Genomic DNA, 18,738 nt, shown 5'->3' on the forward strand with positions numbered 1-18,738 from the left:
AGTTAGAAGGAAAGAAAACGAAGTCATGTGTGCAGTTTCCACAGCCTCTGGTCACGAAGATGAATGGTTGTTAACATTATACAATTATAACCCATATTCTTCTTTATTCTATATTATGTTCACAAATATATAAACATGACCATCACCATTATTATTCTGCACTGTGTGCAGTGTGGCAGATGATGCAGAATTACAAAAATAAGCTATTCAGATGTCCACATGCACCTCTTTCTCTCCTGGAGGCCTAATCTGGAGACAATGCTGCTCAATGGCAAGAAGCAAATTGCTTCTTACCTAATGGATAATCTAATGAATACTCTTATCTATGAAGAGAACACGAAAAATTACATTTTTCTCCATCATAAACCTTTCAGCCTCTTATAATTTTCAGATGATAGAGGAAGTGACTTTGGAAAAAAGAAATATTCACAATATGAATTGTGCTGCTGCCATTTTTAGTTTTTCAATCTGACCAGGTAGTGGTTTGCACACACTGAGTTTTTCCTTCCTCTACAGTGAAATGGAAAGGTCTAAAGATACAAACAAGGGTATGCATGGAGTGGTCTCTCTCATTCCACAAAGTATTTTAGCTACTTTGCTATTAACATTGTACTTTACCTTAAGAATAAAATTGAAGTCGGGAAGCATAATACCAGATGTAAAATAAAGCATGTTATCGCAACTTACATAACCTTGATCTGTGCCCTGACGCAATCACAGGGAATCATGAAGTTAACTATCCAGGCCTACCTTCAGTAATTGTCCATTTCCTGTCCCCAGAAACAAAACTGTCTTGTTCAGTATCACAATGCCATAAACGGATGCCAAATTAGAATGACTCAGAGATGTTGCATTATTGACTGGCCATGCTATCCTGTCCTAAGCAGCCAAACAGAAGATAAAAAAAATTAGTAGACATCATTACATTGCATGTTCACAGTTATTATTTTTCCAGTAACTGCTGCAGCTGCTGGAAATCCAAGAACGAAAGAGAGCACTGTTGAGTCAGGCCAAAAGCCTATCTACCCAGTTTCCAATTCATGCAACAGAATGTGAGTGCAAGAGCACCTTCCCTTTTGAACATCAAACTACATGTTTGGATAAAGCATGTTATTTTACCAAGGGCACCAACCATTATTACTGTGAATCTTTACTGAAAAGATCTATCGGGCTGACTGAGAAGTAGAGCTAACTCACAGTGTAATGTTAAGAGAATGAGCCTCCCCTTGTCTCACACTCATAGTGCTGCCATAAGGAGAAGTTCAGAAGATTTCACTTCTGATTTCAACTGGCAGCTGTTTGCTATGTCAGCTTGATCCAGGCAAATGGCAGGGCATATTATGACCCTTGGGTTCACTGGTGCCTGACTCAGGGCACTGACTCAGGGGCTGAAGAGTCAGGGCTCAAGCACTGCAGTGGAAGCAGGGACCCTGAAACCTGGATGAAACCTGCTGCAGCCCTTCGTTAAGGGTATAGTACAAAAGGGTTCCGTCTGAACGGTGTCTCAGGCTCCACCAGGATCTCCGCTGGCTGCTGCAACATCCAGCCTGCCGTATTGTACTGATACGCCCCCCCGCCCCCTCCCCTGCTCCTGCTTTGTAACAGATTGTGATCCTAGGGTTAATATTAACTATGGCTGGGAAAACAAGACAACTTGAAACCTCAGTTTATGCAGATGCTAGTTTCATTAACCAGACTCAGAACTAAGCAGAATTCCTCAAGCTACTGCTGCGAGCTCAGACAACATGTTAAACTGCAATTAATCTAAAATGGAAAGTAGTTTCCAGTCTCCTCTTTGCAGCCATGCCAACAGAAAGGGGATAACTGTGGGAGCCCAGGAGGAGGCTATGCTTGTTGTTCTAATGATAAACTTTGTTTAGTGTTGTGTCTGAACAAGAAGCCTTATCACATACACAACCTTGATACCCAAAGTCACTAGCAGATTATTCATAGACTTAAATCTAGAAAAGATTAGGATCTAATATACAATGTATTCAAGGCATGTTACATTACTATAAAAGAGGGCATGAAACCTTGTAGAATTAAAAGTAGGACACAGACAGACATTTATTTTATGGAACACTGTATGCATTCATAGGGATAAGAACCATGTCTTATTAGCACATGTCTTCTTTGATCATGAGTTTAGCTGCACTGACGCATCCTACCACAGTATCATGTTATTAGGTTTGCATTTTCCGTGAATAAAGTGAGCTGTGCCTGGCTAGCCTAGCAAAAGATTATATGTGGCAACCTATACTAAAGTCTGTAGTAAAAGGGAGAATTATAGTTCTTTACTCATTGCAAAAAATTAAAAACAAATGACAAACCAACCCCACTCAATTAGGTAAAGACTTAAAATCTGAAATCAGTAAAATGTTAATGGCCCAAAACCAAAGAAATGAAACACTTAACAAATTCCTTGCCCAAGTAATTAACTTTGTACTAAAACATGATGTGGTAAAAATGATAAAATGTTTCTTTAACTATAATTCTTTAACTAGGCTCCATGACTGCTGCAAGGGACTGCAAACAGGGTAACAAAGGAGTATATTTGTGTAGCTTTTCAGAAAAAAGGGCTGTTTAGTAAAGAATGGAGAATGAAAGAAATGAATCCAGCTCCCCCCTTTCCCTCTGTCAAATAGATTAACAGTGGGATTTCAACAGGACTACATATGTAGAGACCTGCCTTTTAGATTAGGAAGGGATTTTTTTTCATAAAGCATCAGATTTTGTACATAACTCCCATCCAGTTTGAAGTAGGCCATAAATATATGATTCTGAACATATGGTTTAATAAAATTCTGAATCAAACATATGAAGCTTCTTTTCCATTCAACCCAAGGGGACTAGGTGAGAAAAAAAGATAAATTGTCCTACAATGAACATATTTCATGCTAGTTTGCTGAGTCTCATGGTATTAGGCAAGCATCTTCTCAATTTTGTAAAGACATCTAGTTTGTCATCTTGGGCAAGAATTGGTTAATTTTGCCTTCCAGTAGTCAAATGCTCCTGTGTCTATAGCAGGTATGGCCAAACTGAGGCTCGGGAGCCACATGCAGTTCTTTGAGTTTATTCTGCAGCTCGTCACTTGCCACGGTGGGTACACTTGGGCGCCCCCTGACCACTTGCTGCCGCCGCCGCCCATGAATGTCCATTTGCAGCTCTCAAACATCTGACATTTACTATATGTGGCTCTTCCGTTAAGCAAGTCTATAGACCCCTATTCTATAGCTTTTATGTCAATACCATAATGATTTTGTCTGTCTTCTTAAACCTTTATGTATCAATTACAAACACACACACATAAGCAACTCACATTCTGGATCAAAGGACAGATAATGGCAATAGTCTGGAAAAATACTAGGTGTGGCTTTTGTCATCCAGTGAGATCCCACGTGGTTGCTGCTTCTTTAAGCAATAGACCATTTGGCAGGGCAGCTTGACAGGGCTGTGGTCTGGGGTGAAGGGGAATTGACCTTTGCTCCAGCTACAGTCCTAACTGGAACTGGCAGGAGAGGGGCTGGACCTACTATAGGAAATAGAAGGAAAGCCCTCAGTAATAATGGCCAATGGAATCCAATTTTGGACAAACGTCATATCTAGTTAAATAAGACTAAAGTTGGATTCTTATGTTTCATAATATTCATTACAAGACGTGCTGTATTTGTCTGTAGTTTTCAGTCTTGTTTCACTACTTCCAGCTCCTTAGGAGATTAGGAAGCTAACACAGTTGTATGATGGGGTTGAGGATGTTTGGGAGTTACTGAAACTGCAGTCCGGGATATTACCTCATTCCAAATGGAGACCACAACCAAGAGACCTCAAATTATCAGGATTCCTCCCATAGAGTCCCATAGAGTAGGCCAGAAAAGCAACACTGATCAGCTAACCTCTGTGCAAAGCTCACTACCATTTCTGCATGTAGCTCCCTGTGCCACCCAATAAGCCACTTATAACCCTGGAGGACTTCAGAATTTTGAAGAGACCTCTGATACAACTCAGAAGCTGCATCTGGAAATAACAAGAAAAGCCTAATATATGAGCTTGCAACTACTAGAGCAGTGATGGCGTACCTTTTAGAGACTGAATGCACAAACTGCAACCCAAAAACCATTTAAATATCGCAAAGTGTCAACACTACAATAAAACCTGAAAGCTGAGGTTTTAGTTTAGGAAAAACAACTCACAGTCAGTCCAAGCAAATATATATATATATCCTTGACAGCACGATGACTGACTGGCCATGCAAAAGCTCGGACAAGTTGCAGTTAATGAGTTGCGGCATGTGACGTCATTACCTGGCGCACTACTCCTTTCAGGGCATGCGCATGGCCCCTATGTGCTCTGCTATCCGATGTTCGGCTGCTGGGGCGATATTGGTGCAACTTGGCTCACGTACCGACAGAGCGAGCTCTGCACCCCCCTGTGGCACTTTTGCCATAGGTTCACCACCAGTGCTCTAACCCTACCCTGGTGCACTCCCCTAACCCTAATATAGGGGTAAAATACCATTGAAAAAGTGCAATTTTCAAAAGGCCTTCCTTGAGTAGCTTTTTCTGCACAGCTCATCATTTCTGCCCATTCTAAACACATTCCAAGCATCAAAATCATGCCAGAGCACCTCGTTTTTCTACCCCTAACCCTAATATAGAGCAAAAGTTCTATTGAAAAAGCACGATTTTCAAAAAGCTTTCCCTGACTAGCTTTTTCTGCACAGTTAATCATTTCTGCCCATTCTAAACACATTCAAGCCATCAAAATCATACCAGGACACTTCATTTTTCTAACCCTAACGCAGTGATGGTGAACTTTTTAGAGACCAAGTGCCCAGACTGGAACCCAAAACCCACTTATTTATTGCAAAGTGCCAACACTGCAATAAAACCTGAAAACTGAGGTTTTAGTTTAGGAAAAACAACTCACAGCCAGTCCAGGCAACTCTCTGTCTCTCTCTCTCTCTCTCTCTCTCTGGCAGTGCAGTGACCGGCCATGGGAGAACTCCAACGAGTTGCGCTGAGTCGCGGCTTGTGAGGTCATTGCCTGACACCGCTACTCCTTTCTGAGCATGCACATGGCCCCTATGTATACTGTAATCCAATGCTCAGCTGCTGGGGCGATGCTGGGGCGACTTGGCTTGCACGCCAACAGAGAGGGCTCTGTGTGCCCCCTGTGGCACATGTGCCATAGGTTCACCACCACTATACTAGAGGTTCCAGGAGCAATTACCCCTTCCTAGAACCCACCATTGCACCCTGTGACTACCACCAAATGTGTATCTAGTAAAAAGCTCCAATTTCCCCTAAAACCACAGTTTTCCTTTTGCAATGTGGAAAAATTGAAGGCTCTTTGCTCCTGTGTCACTGAATTTTGATGGAAAATTTGGTGGTGCAGTGGCAGTGTGGGGTGCTACACACAAACTCCACACCACAGTCTCAGGGATGAGTGACAAGCTAAGAAATGTTTTATGAAGCCTAACCATCTTGGCTGAAGTAACAGCATAGATAATGCTAGATTAAGGAACATAGAACAGAAACTTCTCTGTCTTGAGCTTCTTCTATCCTTATATCCCTGCTGTCAGAGAGTCAATCAGCAGCAAAATATTAGGTCCACAGAGATGACTTCATGCAGGATGCCTTCACAGGGCAGTTTTATATATCACAAGGCTTGCAAGAAATAAAATCACAGTTCATTGGAAGCATAAGACTCTCATGTGAAGGCTAAGAAGTGAAAAGAAAGAATTCATTTTATAATGAGGACTTCTCTACATGCTTTGCTTTAGGTAAAAAAGCCAAACAACCCAATGCAAGGCCTCTTAGAACTGGTCTTCATGTTATGACCATCACATGGAAGCCACAGGACTGACTGTGCATTACATGAGGGTAAACAGTAACATACTAAATGCTTAAATCATGGATTATCTGCACTGCATATAGGGTCCCTAACTTAGCTGAATTTGACATGGTGAATGGCATTTACATTTACTACTGCATTTAGCTACTGTGCAGAAATGTTTCAGATATGCTGTACTGAAAGATTAGTTTACATGTACGACACACATGGTGAGGAAAGCAATATGCAGTCTACAGTCATCCACACTGAGAAAGCAATGAACAGATAATCTTCCTATCCATGTTTCCCACTCTAATGGATGTCTTTAGGGTTGTTCCAGAATATGTGAAGTAGGGATTTCAGCAATGCTCAGGGCACTCTTAGATGGGAGCTCCATCAAAGATGGAAGAGACTACAACATGGGAGGGCTACAAGATGAGGGCCTGCTGTAAGGTTCCACGAATGGGGCATGGTGATTACAAATTAAAAGGCTTGTGTGGAAGCACACTTACAAAATAACCATGCTTGCATGGAATGATGGCACACTGCTCATTAACCCATGCTTTGCTAAGTTGTATTCTGCACATACACCACTGTCCCTTTAAATATGCAACTTCCAATTTGTCCAATTACACGTTGCTGCATGGCATCAAAGCTGAACACTTTGATCCAGTTCACTTGCACAGCGAATCATGGAGTAATTAATTCACATTTTTCCATGGCACATGCATGCCACCACCGTTTTTCAATATGCAACATCTGATTGGCCAAACAGAAGGTTGCTGTGTAACATCTGAACCCAGATACCAGAATTAGGCTAACTGTGGGTTGTTTGGACATCATACTGCAACCTCCAATCATAGGTTATATATTAAAAATGGCATTTTGCACACCAGGGTCTTTTCAATTAATCCATGTGGATCGGGCTGGGAGATGCACGCCAACAGTAGTTCCAAGCTGTGTAGGGCTTTATAGGTTAAGACCAGTACCTTGAATTGGTACAAGATGCATACAGACAGGCTAGAACTGGTCTTATATGTTTAGAACTCTTGGTCCCAGTTAATAATCTGACTGCCACATTCTGCACTAGCTGCAGTGTCTGAATGGTCTTAAGCGCAGCCTCTGAAAAATAAAGTGCATTGCAGTAATCTAATCTGGAGATTACCAGAGCCAGATTATCCCTGTCCAGGTAGAGGAACAACTGGGCTACAAGCCAAGGTAGGAGGCACTTTAAGTCACCTGGGTCTCAAGTGACAAAGATGGATCAATGAGCACTACCCAACCTAGTTAGCACCAGGGTGAAGAATGATAAATAAAATAAAATGGATTTTTTTATTTAAATCAGATTTTTAAATTTTAAATTGGAGTTTTAAAAAATAAAATCCTTTTTGAGGAAATATCTAAGCATAGCTATCTACCTAAGACACATTATATGCCAAAGGTTCTTCATTGTGAAATAAGGATTGATTTTCAATTATGTAGCATGAGGCTGTATATTCATGCAATGTTTAAATTTTTTTGGTAAGTGAATTGCATTAATCTATTCCCAATGTCATGCTCTTGCAGAGGTGTCTGTAGGAATACTGGACAATTTTTCTATCTAAGATATGTTATCACAGATGCTTGGTTTTACAGTACTCAAAGCTGTGAATTTGTGTCTGCAAAGATCACATGCCTCTTCTTCACAGCAAAAATGTTATAAAATAAACATGCAGAGTTTAGAAAAAGACCTTAATCCCATTGTTCCTTTGCAAAGCTATGTATACAGAATCAATCCCTTATCTCTTAAGTACTAAATTTCCAAAAATTAAATGAATAGAAGATGATAGATGAAATAGATCTGCACAAGAAGCTAACCATAAGAAAGGAAGGGCAAGCAGAAAAAATGAAAGCGAAACTATTTAAGCCAAATGCTCCACAAATCTTTGCATCTTTTTGTGTACAGCCTGAGATTTAACATACTACTCTTTCCCTGGAGGAGAAAACCTGTAACGGCAACAGGCCATAAGAGAGATCCAGTTTGGGAATATTTTAATGAAGTTCCTCCACCTACGGGTAAGATAGGCGAATGTGCAAATTATGCAGAAAACCATGATTTAAATCTAGTCTTACTGACTAGTGATTTAAATTGATTTGATTTAAATCAAATACACCCTGATTAGCAGCTGTTCATATCTTTTCATATCCATAAGATACATTTCTCTGGACATGGGTCACAATGCTGCGGAGGTGTCAGACTCCTTTAAGCATCATCTATTGTGAAGCAGCTAAAGCCAATTCTACTGACAAGTGTAATTATGTACTCCTAGCCCAAGAAATTTCCATTATAGAACATACATATTCTGCCTGGCTAACAACATCTTATTTCAGTCTGCTGAGGACAGAAATGCACATGGGCAAAAGCAGAGGAACATTGGGCTACACAAATATAAAGAGACAGAGTGGAAATTGGGTGGAAGAGACTATTCACAACTTCAAGTGATTAGCGAAAGCTGGAGGTTAATAAAATCAAGGTCTTTCACTGTAAGGTGAGGAAGGTTTTGGGGACTGATGAAAGATCCTATCATACACTAGGTCAAGCAGTCATGGTGTGGTCTTGCAGTTGTTTTCATCCTAGGCATTTGCGCTTCAGGAAAGGAAGAATCTCAGAGAAAGAGCATTCACTTTGCATTCAGGAGTCCAGATTTCAGGCAGGGAAAGACTCCACTCTGAAACCCTGAAGCCTGCCAGTATGGGTCATATAGAGCTAGATAGACCAATGGTTTGGCTCTTTAGTCAGCTCCCAATACTCCTTATAAACACTCTTCGTTTAACATAATCTGTCCTGAAATGCTATAGTGTGAGGCTGGGAAACTTAGGAGAGCTGCTCGCCTTTAGAGGGGCTCACACTCTGCAGAAGGGACTTAAAAGGATGAGAAAACTCCAGCTTGGAACAAGAATTCTGTTCTCACCTAGGTAGGACCTTGGTTTTAGATATCACACTAGTAAAGTTCTGTGTCGAGTTTGTTTATACCATTGAACACATCAGTCAGAGTTCTGACACCCAAAGTAGGTTAACTGAATGTTTCCTCAGGCTTCTGGGGAGCAGTAAGGGGTCACTGAACAGGCGTGCGATTACGCAATTGCTTTTTGTACCCACCTTGCACTCCTCACACAGGGGAGCAGCTTCTGCATCAGGATAATGCTCCAGAAATAAATCTCACTGATTTCTCACTGTGCCCAAATCTGGGGTATGAATGTCACAAGAATTCTTTGATAAAATTCAAGGATGACATTCACCCTCTATCTTTGCTGGTGCAACTACATAGAATTATTACAGAGTAATTGTTCAGCTTTGCAAACTGTTTTAGATAGCATATGATACTACAGCAGCAAACTGTTTTGATTCAAAGAGTTGTGATCATTTCAATGTTAATACTTAAGGCATAGATCTTAATGTACATTTTTATGTGCAATATTAAATTTAAAGTCCCTTTAAAAACACCTAAGTGTGTTTCCCATTGCAAAGCTCAAGCTCCTGCCTAATCTATTGAGCAATGTCACAAGGTCTAACAAATTGCAGCACAGCTGGGTATCATTTCTTCCTAACTCTGACTCATCCAACAACTAGTATTTTCTGGGGCACTGACTGCAAGGGGGGAATGCACACTTAAATCTCTCCCCCATGAACACCAAATGGACTTGATCATGCTCTATTATGTGCCTTTGCTTGCAATGGATTTACAGCTGTTGCTTCTTTAAGATAATAAAAGGTCCAATAACAGAAGTGAATATAGATTTCTTGTATTTTGCAAGACTGCTAAATATCACACTAGTTACAGGCATGCATAGCAGATCAAAGTGATGAAGTGGATAATGTTGGACTTTGACGACCTAGGGTAAAATTCCCACTAAGTTCAAAAAATGCATTTCAGTTTTAGCCAGTCACTATCTGTTAGAAACATAGAAACAAAACAAGACAGAAGGGTCTTCCTGGGCCATCTAGTCTGACCCCCAGCTCCAGCCAGCTCCACTCATGTAACCCCCAACATGTGGTTGTCCGATCTTTCCTTGAATACCCTCACTGATGGGGCCTCAACCACCTCCCTTGGAAACCCATTCCATATCTCAGGAGTCCTAACCAACCAGAAGTACTTCCTGACATCCAACCTGAAACCTGGTTCCTTTAACTTTGCTGCCCCACTGGAACACCTCCACTGCAGGAAAGAACAAGTCATGGCCCTCCTCTGCATGACATCCCCTCACATACTTATGAGTCACTAAAAGATCCCCTCAGAGTCTCCTCTTCTCCAGGCTGAAACGACCCAGTTCCCTCAATCTCTCCTCATATGTCATCCCACCCAACCAGGCTACCGTTGACCCTGCACTGAACTGATTCTAACCTAGCCAGTCTCTCCTATAATGTGGAGCCCAGAACTGGATGCAGTACTCCAGTTGTGGGCACACCAGAGTCTTATCAACATCTCCCTAGATCTGTTAAACTAGCCTGCCTTACAAATTCTGTTCGATATTGAATATGTATGCCACTGTGGGTTTCTTGAGAAGCTAGTGGGAATGAAATGCAATAACAATGAAATATATAGTGTAGGGAACGCAATAGAGTTTTTCCAACATAACATTAGCAAGAGTGGCTTGCAGTGTTTTGATAGGTATAATTTTTGAGCCCATGAAGTATACCAAAAGCTATGTTATCACAATATTACGCTATGCAGTGCAATCCTACCTCTATCTACTCAAGTGAATTCAACACCCACTTTCAGTTAAGTAGGTGCAGGATCACTGCCCAAATTGCCTGGGTCAGCATCTTAGGAGAGGTCTCCTATCATGTCTTACCCATCCACTGTCAGCCAAATGCCATCTGTGCAGTTTTACTAATCAGAAGAAACTCTGCTTCAGATGCTACCACTATCAACAGTGATGCTCAATACCATTTCAACTTTTTTTGTGTGGCTGCCATGTTATGAAAAGCTTTCCCAAATGAAACCTGTCACAGGGATCCTTCCACATATGAAAATTTTTAAATACCTAGTAAGATATCTAGGTTTTTTCCCACCAATCTTTTTAGAATATCAAAGAATGCTGGTCTTAAAAATGCTGTGGCTGTTTATTTTTGTGGGTAGTACTTTATTTTTTTTAATAAGCTGCTCTTAGATCTTCTGTAAGCTGAAGAATAGGAACTACATTTAAACATGACATATAAATAGGAAGAGAGCAGGTACCATTAAGTTCTGCAGTAATGTTATGGTTACAGCTGCACAGTGAGTGAAAACGTACACAGATTCCCCAACCATTCTAGTCTAATCTGCCCTCTGACTTCCCATCTAAAATCAGTTCTGCAAACCTGGGACATCACAACTGCCAAAATTCTAAAAATCAAATTAATTAGAAGTGTTTAATTTGTTTGTAATTACAAATTAGAAGTAATGTGCATTCGCATTTCCATCGACAACAGCTGTATGATGCACACAATGTTTCCAGGTGTAATCATGGGATAAAATCTGGACTAAGAATGTGCTGCATGTGTTTATACTGTGGGGCTTTACAAAGCGTTAGAAAAACCACTCAGAGCCCATAGGAATAATGACACTGTTTTGGCAGTTTTAGAAAACTTTGGACAGCTAAGTCACTGCATTCAGCCTCACTTATTCCTGGGTAGCCTGCAAACACTAACCTGCCTCATAGGTTGTTGCAAGACCAAACATACTAAAATGAGCCTGCAGAATATTCTACATCTTTGCAATGTTTTATCTGCCTTAAGCATCTGGCTGCTGAAGTCAAGGACAACCCGACTAGGTGAGATGGACCTTCACTCTCTGACCAGGTATGTTATTAAATCAACCCAAACTACTCACACAACTCTTCGTCGGATCAGGCGAGAAGCCCGCGATGAATTCTGTGAAAGAGCTGTAACTGCAGCCTTCCAGGTTGTACACCACCTGGCTCAGGTCAAAGATGCAAAGGGCTGTAGAAGTCGGAGCTAAGTCCACCTTACCAGAGGCGAAGATCCCAACCCAGAGGGCGCGCTCCTGGATGTAAGCGGAAGAGAGGATCTGGGTCCGGCGGTCGCACTGCAAGACCTTCTGGCCGTGAAACTGGAAATCATTGTTCGAGAGGTCTTGCTTCGAGATGAGCATCCTGGGCTCCATGCTTAGGTTGTAGTGATAGTAGGGAAAGAAGAAGTGCTTGTTCCACAGGAAGACGTCGACGAAGAACAAGAAATTTTCCTTGGCCATGGTCAGCTGCCGACCCTCGGACACCACCTGGTCCTCGCCCTTGATGTTGACGGCGATCCGGGCCGCGCTGTCCGCGGGGGTGCACTGCTCCGCCGAGTCGTTCAGGCTGTGCGTCGTGGCCGTGACCAGGTACCAGCCAGAGCCGGGGTTGTGGTACACGGTCCCGGCGGCGGAGCCCCGCGACAGGCAGCTCACCAGCTCCTGCCCGAACTCCTTCGGCGGGCTGTCGGTGGCGCCGACGCGCTGCAGGTAGCAGCTGCCCCGCGGCTCCGTCCAACAGGTGAGCAGGCGGCCGTCGCCCAGGGGCAGCAGCAGCTTGTTGACCGAGCCCTCATGCGCCTCGCGGCAATGGCGCGGGCCCCGCGAGGCCAGCGAGGGCTCCACGTCGTACCAGCAGTTGCCGCTGGCCACCAGCAAGCGCCTGCGGCTGACGGCCAGGCTGCTGATGGCGTGCGGGAACTCCAGGCGCGGCTCGTCCGCAGCCCGCGCCGCAGCCCAGGCCAGCGCCAGCACCAGCGCCAGCGCCCCGCGCGCAGGGCCGCCGCCCAGCCGCTCCTCCATGCTCGCGCCGCGCGGCCCCGGCTAGTGCTCGCGGCGGCGGCGGGCTACGGCTGCCGAGGCGCCTGGCGGCCGCTCAGAAGCCGCCCCATCCTGCGGTGCGAGGGCGGGAGGGAAGCCGCCCCTCTCCGCCGAGTGTCCCCCTCCCTGCGGCTTCCTCTGCGCCTCCCGAGCCTGGCGCACAAGTTCCTTCTTTCCCGGGAAGGTGCGAGCCGCGCTCGACTCGGCTCCGCTCCCCGCCCGCGACGCAGCAGCTTTTCCGTCGAGGGCGCAGCAGCCCGGCCGGGACTCGCACGTGCTGGCCGCCTCCCTCGGCGTAGCAGCGCCTGGCCCGGGGAGTGGGCGGGCCGAGAGCTCCGCGTGGCGGCAGCGCTGCACCGGGACGTGGGGATGCATTGAGTGACTCTGAGGCAGTGGCTGGCTCTCAGAGAGCCCGGTCTACCGCACAGGACCGTTGTTCTAAGGATGAAATGGGGGTATGTTAGTCAGCCTGGGCTCCTTGCAGGAAAAAGACAGGATAGAAATATAACAGGTCGATTAGAACGAGCCCTTTGTCCTGTCGTGGCACGGTTGGTGTGATGCAGTGGCACGTGGCCCAGGACGCAATGCTCTAGAGGGTTAAGTCCCACAGCAGGGGGGCAGGGGGGGAAATAAGGGGCGGGGCAAACACATGGGGAGATGGCAAGTGAGAAGACAGAGTAGGGCGGCCTTCGCTGTTTGAGGAGCCTTCCAAATATATTGGTCTATATCCTCTAGGAAGCCTGGAATCAAGAACTAGTTGGGTAAGTTGAACCGGGAAAGGGCACCCTCACTGCCTTCAATTGATCGCTGGGGTCCTGCCCCTTCTTCCACTCCTGCACCCACACACAGCCTTTTAGCTGGATGGATTGGGCTCCGGTTGCAATCCCAGCTCTGCACCATTCCTCATGAGAGGATAGAGCCAGTACTCCTGACCAGAAAAGCCCTAACCAGATCATGTGTAACCGCTACATGTTGAGTATGCATGGCTGTTGCATTTTGGGTTGTTGTTGTTAAGTGTGAACCCTTACTATGTTAAGCTTCAACAACCAAGAGTTCACAACCTGTTGGCAAACCATGGGTTCTCTGGTTCTCATAGAAAAGCCACAGTGCAGGGTGTGCATGTAAGAACAACCCACGATTCAGTGTCAACCGAATGGGTTGCCATGATATGCAAACCAGCCCTTTGTCAGTTGCCTTCATTGTACTGTGGCTGGGTGCAAGCCTTGTTTCCCAGAGGGAAGGGCCAGTGAGCTCTCTCAGGCAGTAGTTCCTCCTCCTCACAGCCACTTCTCAGTTGTCTGTTTCTCTTGGTGAGCAACAGGAAAGGCACCCTGTGCTACCTGTTCTGTTTGGGCACTAAAGGAGGATGCCATTGCCTACCACTCAGAAGAAGATTCAAGTTCAAAGGAGGAAGTTTCCTCAGGATCAATGCAGCCAAGGGACAGGTTAAATTCTTCCACACACTGACCAACACCTCTTCCCCAGCTGATACAATTTCCCTTGCAAAACAGAAAAAACAACCTGCATAAAACATAGTCTGGCCTCACATCCAGGTGAGAGGAGAAGGTGCTGTGATTGTTCTTTCCACAGGTCCAGCAGAACAGGGATGCCCAAACCTTCCAGGGCTGCCAGTGGGCTCTTTCAGGCATTGGAGCCTTACTCATTGTTGGATTCATCCTCCCCTCCCTGAAAACACCTGCTGAAAATTCAAAAACCCACAAAGAACTGGTGGCAATTTTATGAAAAAGATGCATTTTGTCAAAACAAATCTATGAACAGGTGTGCTCCCCTGCCCCTTGATTAGTGTCAGAAGGAAAAATCCTAGCCGTCATCTAGGTCAAAGGGTGCTGGATTACAGCCACCTTCAACTTTAGTTAACACAGCCAATGCTGAGACACGATGTAGTTGAACAGCTGGAAAGACCATGTGTGCCTCTTTGTCAAACAATTTAAATGCTAAACATTTATGTTGTTGTCTCTGTTACAGTTGAAAGATGCATCTCATGTCCTAATTATTCCAGAGATCCAGTGATCACTTTGGAACAGTGGTGACCTTGGCCTTCTTGTTCGAAGTGTTCCATTGCAAATACCCTTCTGCATGCTAAATTTCATTAATAACAACTTTCAGTAAATGTGAGATGCTATTAACATTTTCAAGTTGTTGTCACGTGCTTGCCTTGTGTACAAATAAAATTCATAAAGCCACCTGTGTAGAATTCATTGGGCTGCCATTCCTTGTCAAATGTTGCTGTTATTAGAAATGACAAAAACAAAATGTTGAGTGTTTGGTAAAAGTAGAGACTGTTGCATTGTAAAAGAAATGTTACTAAGTATGTAGCTTACACTTGGTTCCTTGAAGTATCATCGTATTTTATTAGAGAGGGTGAAAGCACCTAGCTCTATACTCTCTCTAGAAGATTGGGTGTGATGTAGATGTGTGGGTTATGTGATCTGACCCTCTAAACAACCTTTTGAAGTACATTAGGGATGATTTGCCATGATCATTCTCGAGTGTTTTCAAATAATGATTCGATCCTGCAGTTGCTCAGCCTCATTCATGCATCTTTATGAAGGATCTAGTGTTGCTGTTTCCCATTTGCTGGCTCTTCTAATTAAATAAAAATGATATTGATAGAATTCACAAAGCAAGTGCTTGTCTTCTGTATTGAAAAAATGTCCCCACTATATTCTAATATGCCGAACAAGGTGATTGCTCAGATATAAACTCACTTTAGACTGTACATGCTTGTCTAAGATTCAGTGGGTCTTTCTTCTGAATAAAGATCTGGGATTTAGGATTGTTGAAGCACAGTCCAATCTTAACTGTGTTGACTTTGAATTCTGTAACTAAGACCACTGAGGTTAACAGAGCTTATGTTCTTGCAAGGGTACTTAGGGTTGTAGCCTGATATTTTTAAAGGAAGAGAGATAGATTACATTTTTTTGCAAAAACTCTGCATGTGCATCTCTCTTCCTAAAACACAAGTTTAAGTATAGAAATTTTCTTTAGAAGATAGTGATACAGTGCTGAATTATTTTAAACATGATAGGAAAATCACCTGTTCCATACTGTTTTTCAACAAGTACACATTAAAGCAGGACACAATGCGACTTACTCAGCAAGAAGCAACCCCCCCTGCAGTATGGAAAGAAAATAAGAACAAGGATATCTGAAATATTTTCCCAGAACAGATTATTTTTTCCAATGGATGCCAACTTGGAAATAATATTTTATATTACTAGGTTGCTGGCAGGTATTCCATTTTGAATCAGGGATAAAAAATATCAAGTATGCAAAACAATTCACCTCAAAGTTCTAGTTAAACTTGAAGGAAGCATGGGGTAATGTACAAAAACCCATTCATACAAGCATAAATTAAAATATTTAAAGCACATTCCTTTTTATTTGTATAGGTTCTTTAACCCATCATTTGCTGCATATCTCATACATTATCAACTGCATGCTCTTTTCTGATTTCCATATAGAAAAATTAAGCTATGAAGCAGTTGCATACTGACTACTCCATGCAGCTCCGTTTTTCATAGATTCAACTGATTTTTTAAAAAAATAATAGTTTAAGTGGTACTAAAGCCATTTTTTTCTGTAAGCACAATTATGAAATTATCATTGGAAAATAGATTAAAATGTGTAAATGTAATTTAAGGAAAATCTGCTATGTTGCTAACTTGAAAGACAATGGGCTTCTTTGATTGATACTAGCATATTATTTAAAGCACTATTGTACTAATATTTTAATACTGAAATGACTGGTTTACTAGTGCAGTGAATGACTATCTTTATCAATAACATCTCACAAGGTGAGCAAATAGTACTAAGGTGAGGTAAGCTTACAAATAATCTCCATTTTTATTCCAGAACAAAAAGGTGTATTTTCTGTAGTCTGATACCAAAGGGATAAAATTAGTGAGTAATCATATAGGAAAATACCCATTTATAATAGCTGGTAGCAAAGACTAGCAAAAATCCTCATAGTATTTGAATAACTTCTGTAATGGGCTGAACATTAATCAAATCACATTCAGAATCATTAGAGGTGGCCCAGAAAAGAGCACCCCCTCCCCAAACACCTAGTTTGCAACTGTATGAACAGACAGGTGGACTAGATGGCTCACTTGTCTGCTCCAGCATGGCTTTTCCATGATCTTATGCTTCGGGTGCCTCATACTACAGACCATGCAGAAAAGCCAAAGCCCCTTTCCCCTCTCTGACAATAGAAGTACAATCATAGTGAATGAAATAATTGTTTAGGTTCTTCTCATGATTCCCAAATATCAGCCACCTGGGGCAGCTACCTCACTCTGCCTAAGCTTGGGAGTGCTCCTCGACCCTGAGCTGTCACTGGAGGCTCAGGTGATGGCGGTGGCGAGGAGCGCCTTCCTTCAGCTTTGGCTGATCCATCAGCTGCGTCCCTTCCTGGAGAACGACTGCCTGGCAACAGTGACCCATGCTTAGGTTACTTCCTGACTAGACTTCTGTAACGCACTCTACGTGGGGCTACCCTTGAAGATGATCCGGATACTTCAATTGGTGCAAAATAGAGCTGCCAGGTTGCTGACGGGACTGGGCGATGTTCTCATATAACCCCAGTTCTCCGTCAGCTTCATTGGCTCCCTATTGAAGTCTGGGTCCAATTCAGGGTGTTGGTTATGACCTATAAAGCCCTTAACGGCTTGGGACCTGGTTACCTAAAGGAACATCTGCGTACATATATGCCCTCCCGCCCCCTATGATCGGCAGTGGATGCCCTTCTCCGGGAACCCTCCGTGAATGATATTAGGAGGGTGAGTACCCGGAGGAGGGCCTTCTCTGTGGTGGCGCCCCATCTATGGAATGTGCTCCCCAGAGAGGTCCACCTGGCGCCGTCATTATTTGCTTTTTGGCACCAGGCAAAGACCTTTTTATTTAAAAGTTATTTTAACTGTTAATTTATTATTATTGTATTTACAGTTTTTAATATATATAGCTGAGATGGTACCAGTTTTTAAATTATTAATTGTAGTTTTTATGAATGTTGTGAGCTGCCCTGAGGCTTTGTTATGATGGGGTGGCATAGAAATGTTTTAAATAAATAAATAATCATTTTGCATTCAGCTGTGGTTGAATGGGGAAGCTTCCTCTCCCCACAGTCAGCAGTTTCAGTTCCTGAATGGTTGCTGCCTGAAGGACAAATGAAGACATGCTGAAGTCCACAGACGAAGAGAAGCATCAGCAAGCCTCTGACTGTTCAGCCCTGTGCCCACAGAAGCTGAACACATTTCAGTGTAACATTTTCCAAGGCACTCTCTTCAGTGGATCATGATCTTCTCATTCCTGCAAATTGAACTTATAAACCAATGTACCACAGAATGTAGCTATATTCTACCATCCGTTTACTGGGTGGTGAGCAATCCTAAGCATATTTAGTGAGGAGTAAATTCCACAGACTTCAAAGGAGCTTTTTTTAAGTTACTTTGCATAGGGCTGCAGCCTGTGAGACATACATGTTTGTGCAACACCTTTGGTGAAATCCATGAGATATGTGGCAAGATTTAGGGAAGCCCAGATAAGCTAACCTTGTGATCTAAGTCATTCTCACCAGAAGCGTTTTATTTCTGTATGAGCACAAAAAAGAGGGGAGTGGTTAGCCAGAAATTGAAAAAGAAAGTGATTGTGCAAACACGCAAAGCAACACATTCTTTATTGTTAGATTTCTAACCTACCGCTTTAACCAAGCTTGCTTTCAGATTGCCAGCTCTTAACACTTCCAAATCAAAGGGTACAAACCAGTTCTTTTTTACCCTAATGGATTTTATGTAGTTTAAAAACAGATGGAAGAAGAATCTGTGCTGGAAAAGTCCTCTAGAGGAAAGATGGCAAGTCAAAATAGACTATCGATAAAATGTTCAACTCACAACCGATCATTTTATTCTTAAAAGTGGCTGTGAGTTGATAACTATGATTCAGCAGTAACTGAACTGCGCCCATTTCCCTTTGTTCTGAGTAATGAAAACCCTGTGTGGCAACTCAAAACAGCAAGCAGTTGCTGTTACTAATATGAGAATCGCAATGCTTTATGTGTGTGTGGTTATGAAGC

The 18,738-nt window shown here is 43.1% G+C and overlaps 1 protein-coding gene across 6 annotated transcripts in view; it reads right to left on the reverse strand.

Annotated features, from left to right (window-relative positions):
- PLXNC1 (plexin C1) overlaps positions 1–12,193 on the reverse strand; it is a 56,421-nt gene extending 44,228 nt beyond the window's left edge. For all 6 annotated transcript variants that reach the window (XR_006417085.1, XR_006417086.1, XR_006417087.1 and 3 more), the window contains exons 1-2: positions 11,685–12,193; positions 751–879 (exon numbers count right to left, since the gene is read on the reverse strand). Coding sequence is in view for 3 of the 6 variants with exons in the window: in XM_044454931.1 (XP_044310866.1) it covers positions 751–879; positions 11,685–12,065 (510 nt within the window). In the remaining 3 variants the exon portion in view is untranslated. The remainder of the gene's footprint in view (positions 1–750; positions 880–11,684) is intronic.
- Positions 12,194–18,738: the final 6,545 nt, after the last annotated feature.

The sequence above is a fragment of the Varanus komodoensis genome, unplaced genomic scaffold, assembly GCF_004798865.1.
Source record: "Varanus komodoensis strain SLA01 unplaced genomic scaffold, ASM479886v1 scaffold8, whole genome shotgun sequence".
In the NCBI taxonomy this organism is placed as follows: domain Eukaryota; kingdom Metazoa; phylum Chordata; class Lepidosauria; order Squamata; family Varanidae; genus Varanus; species Varanus komodoensis.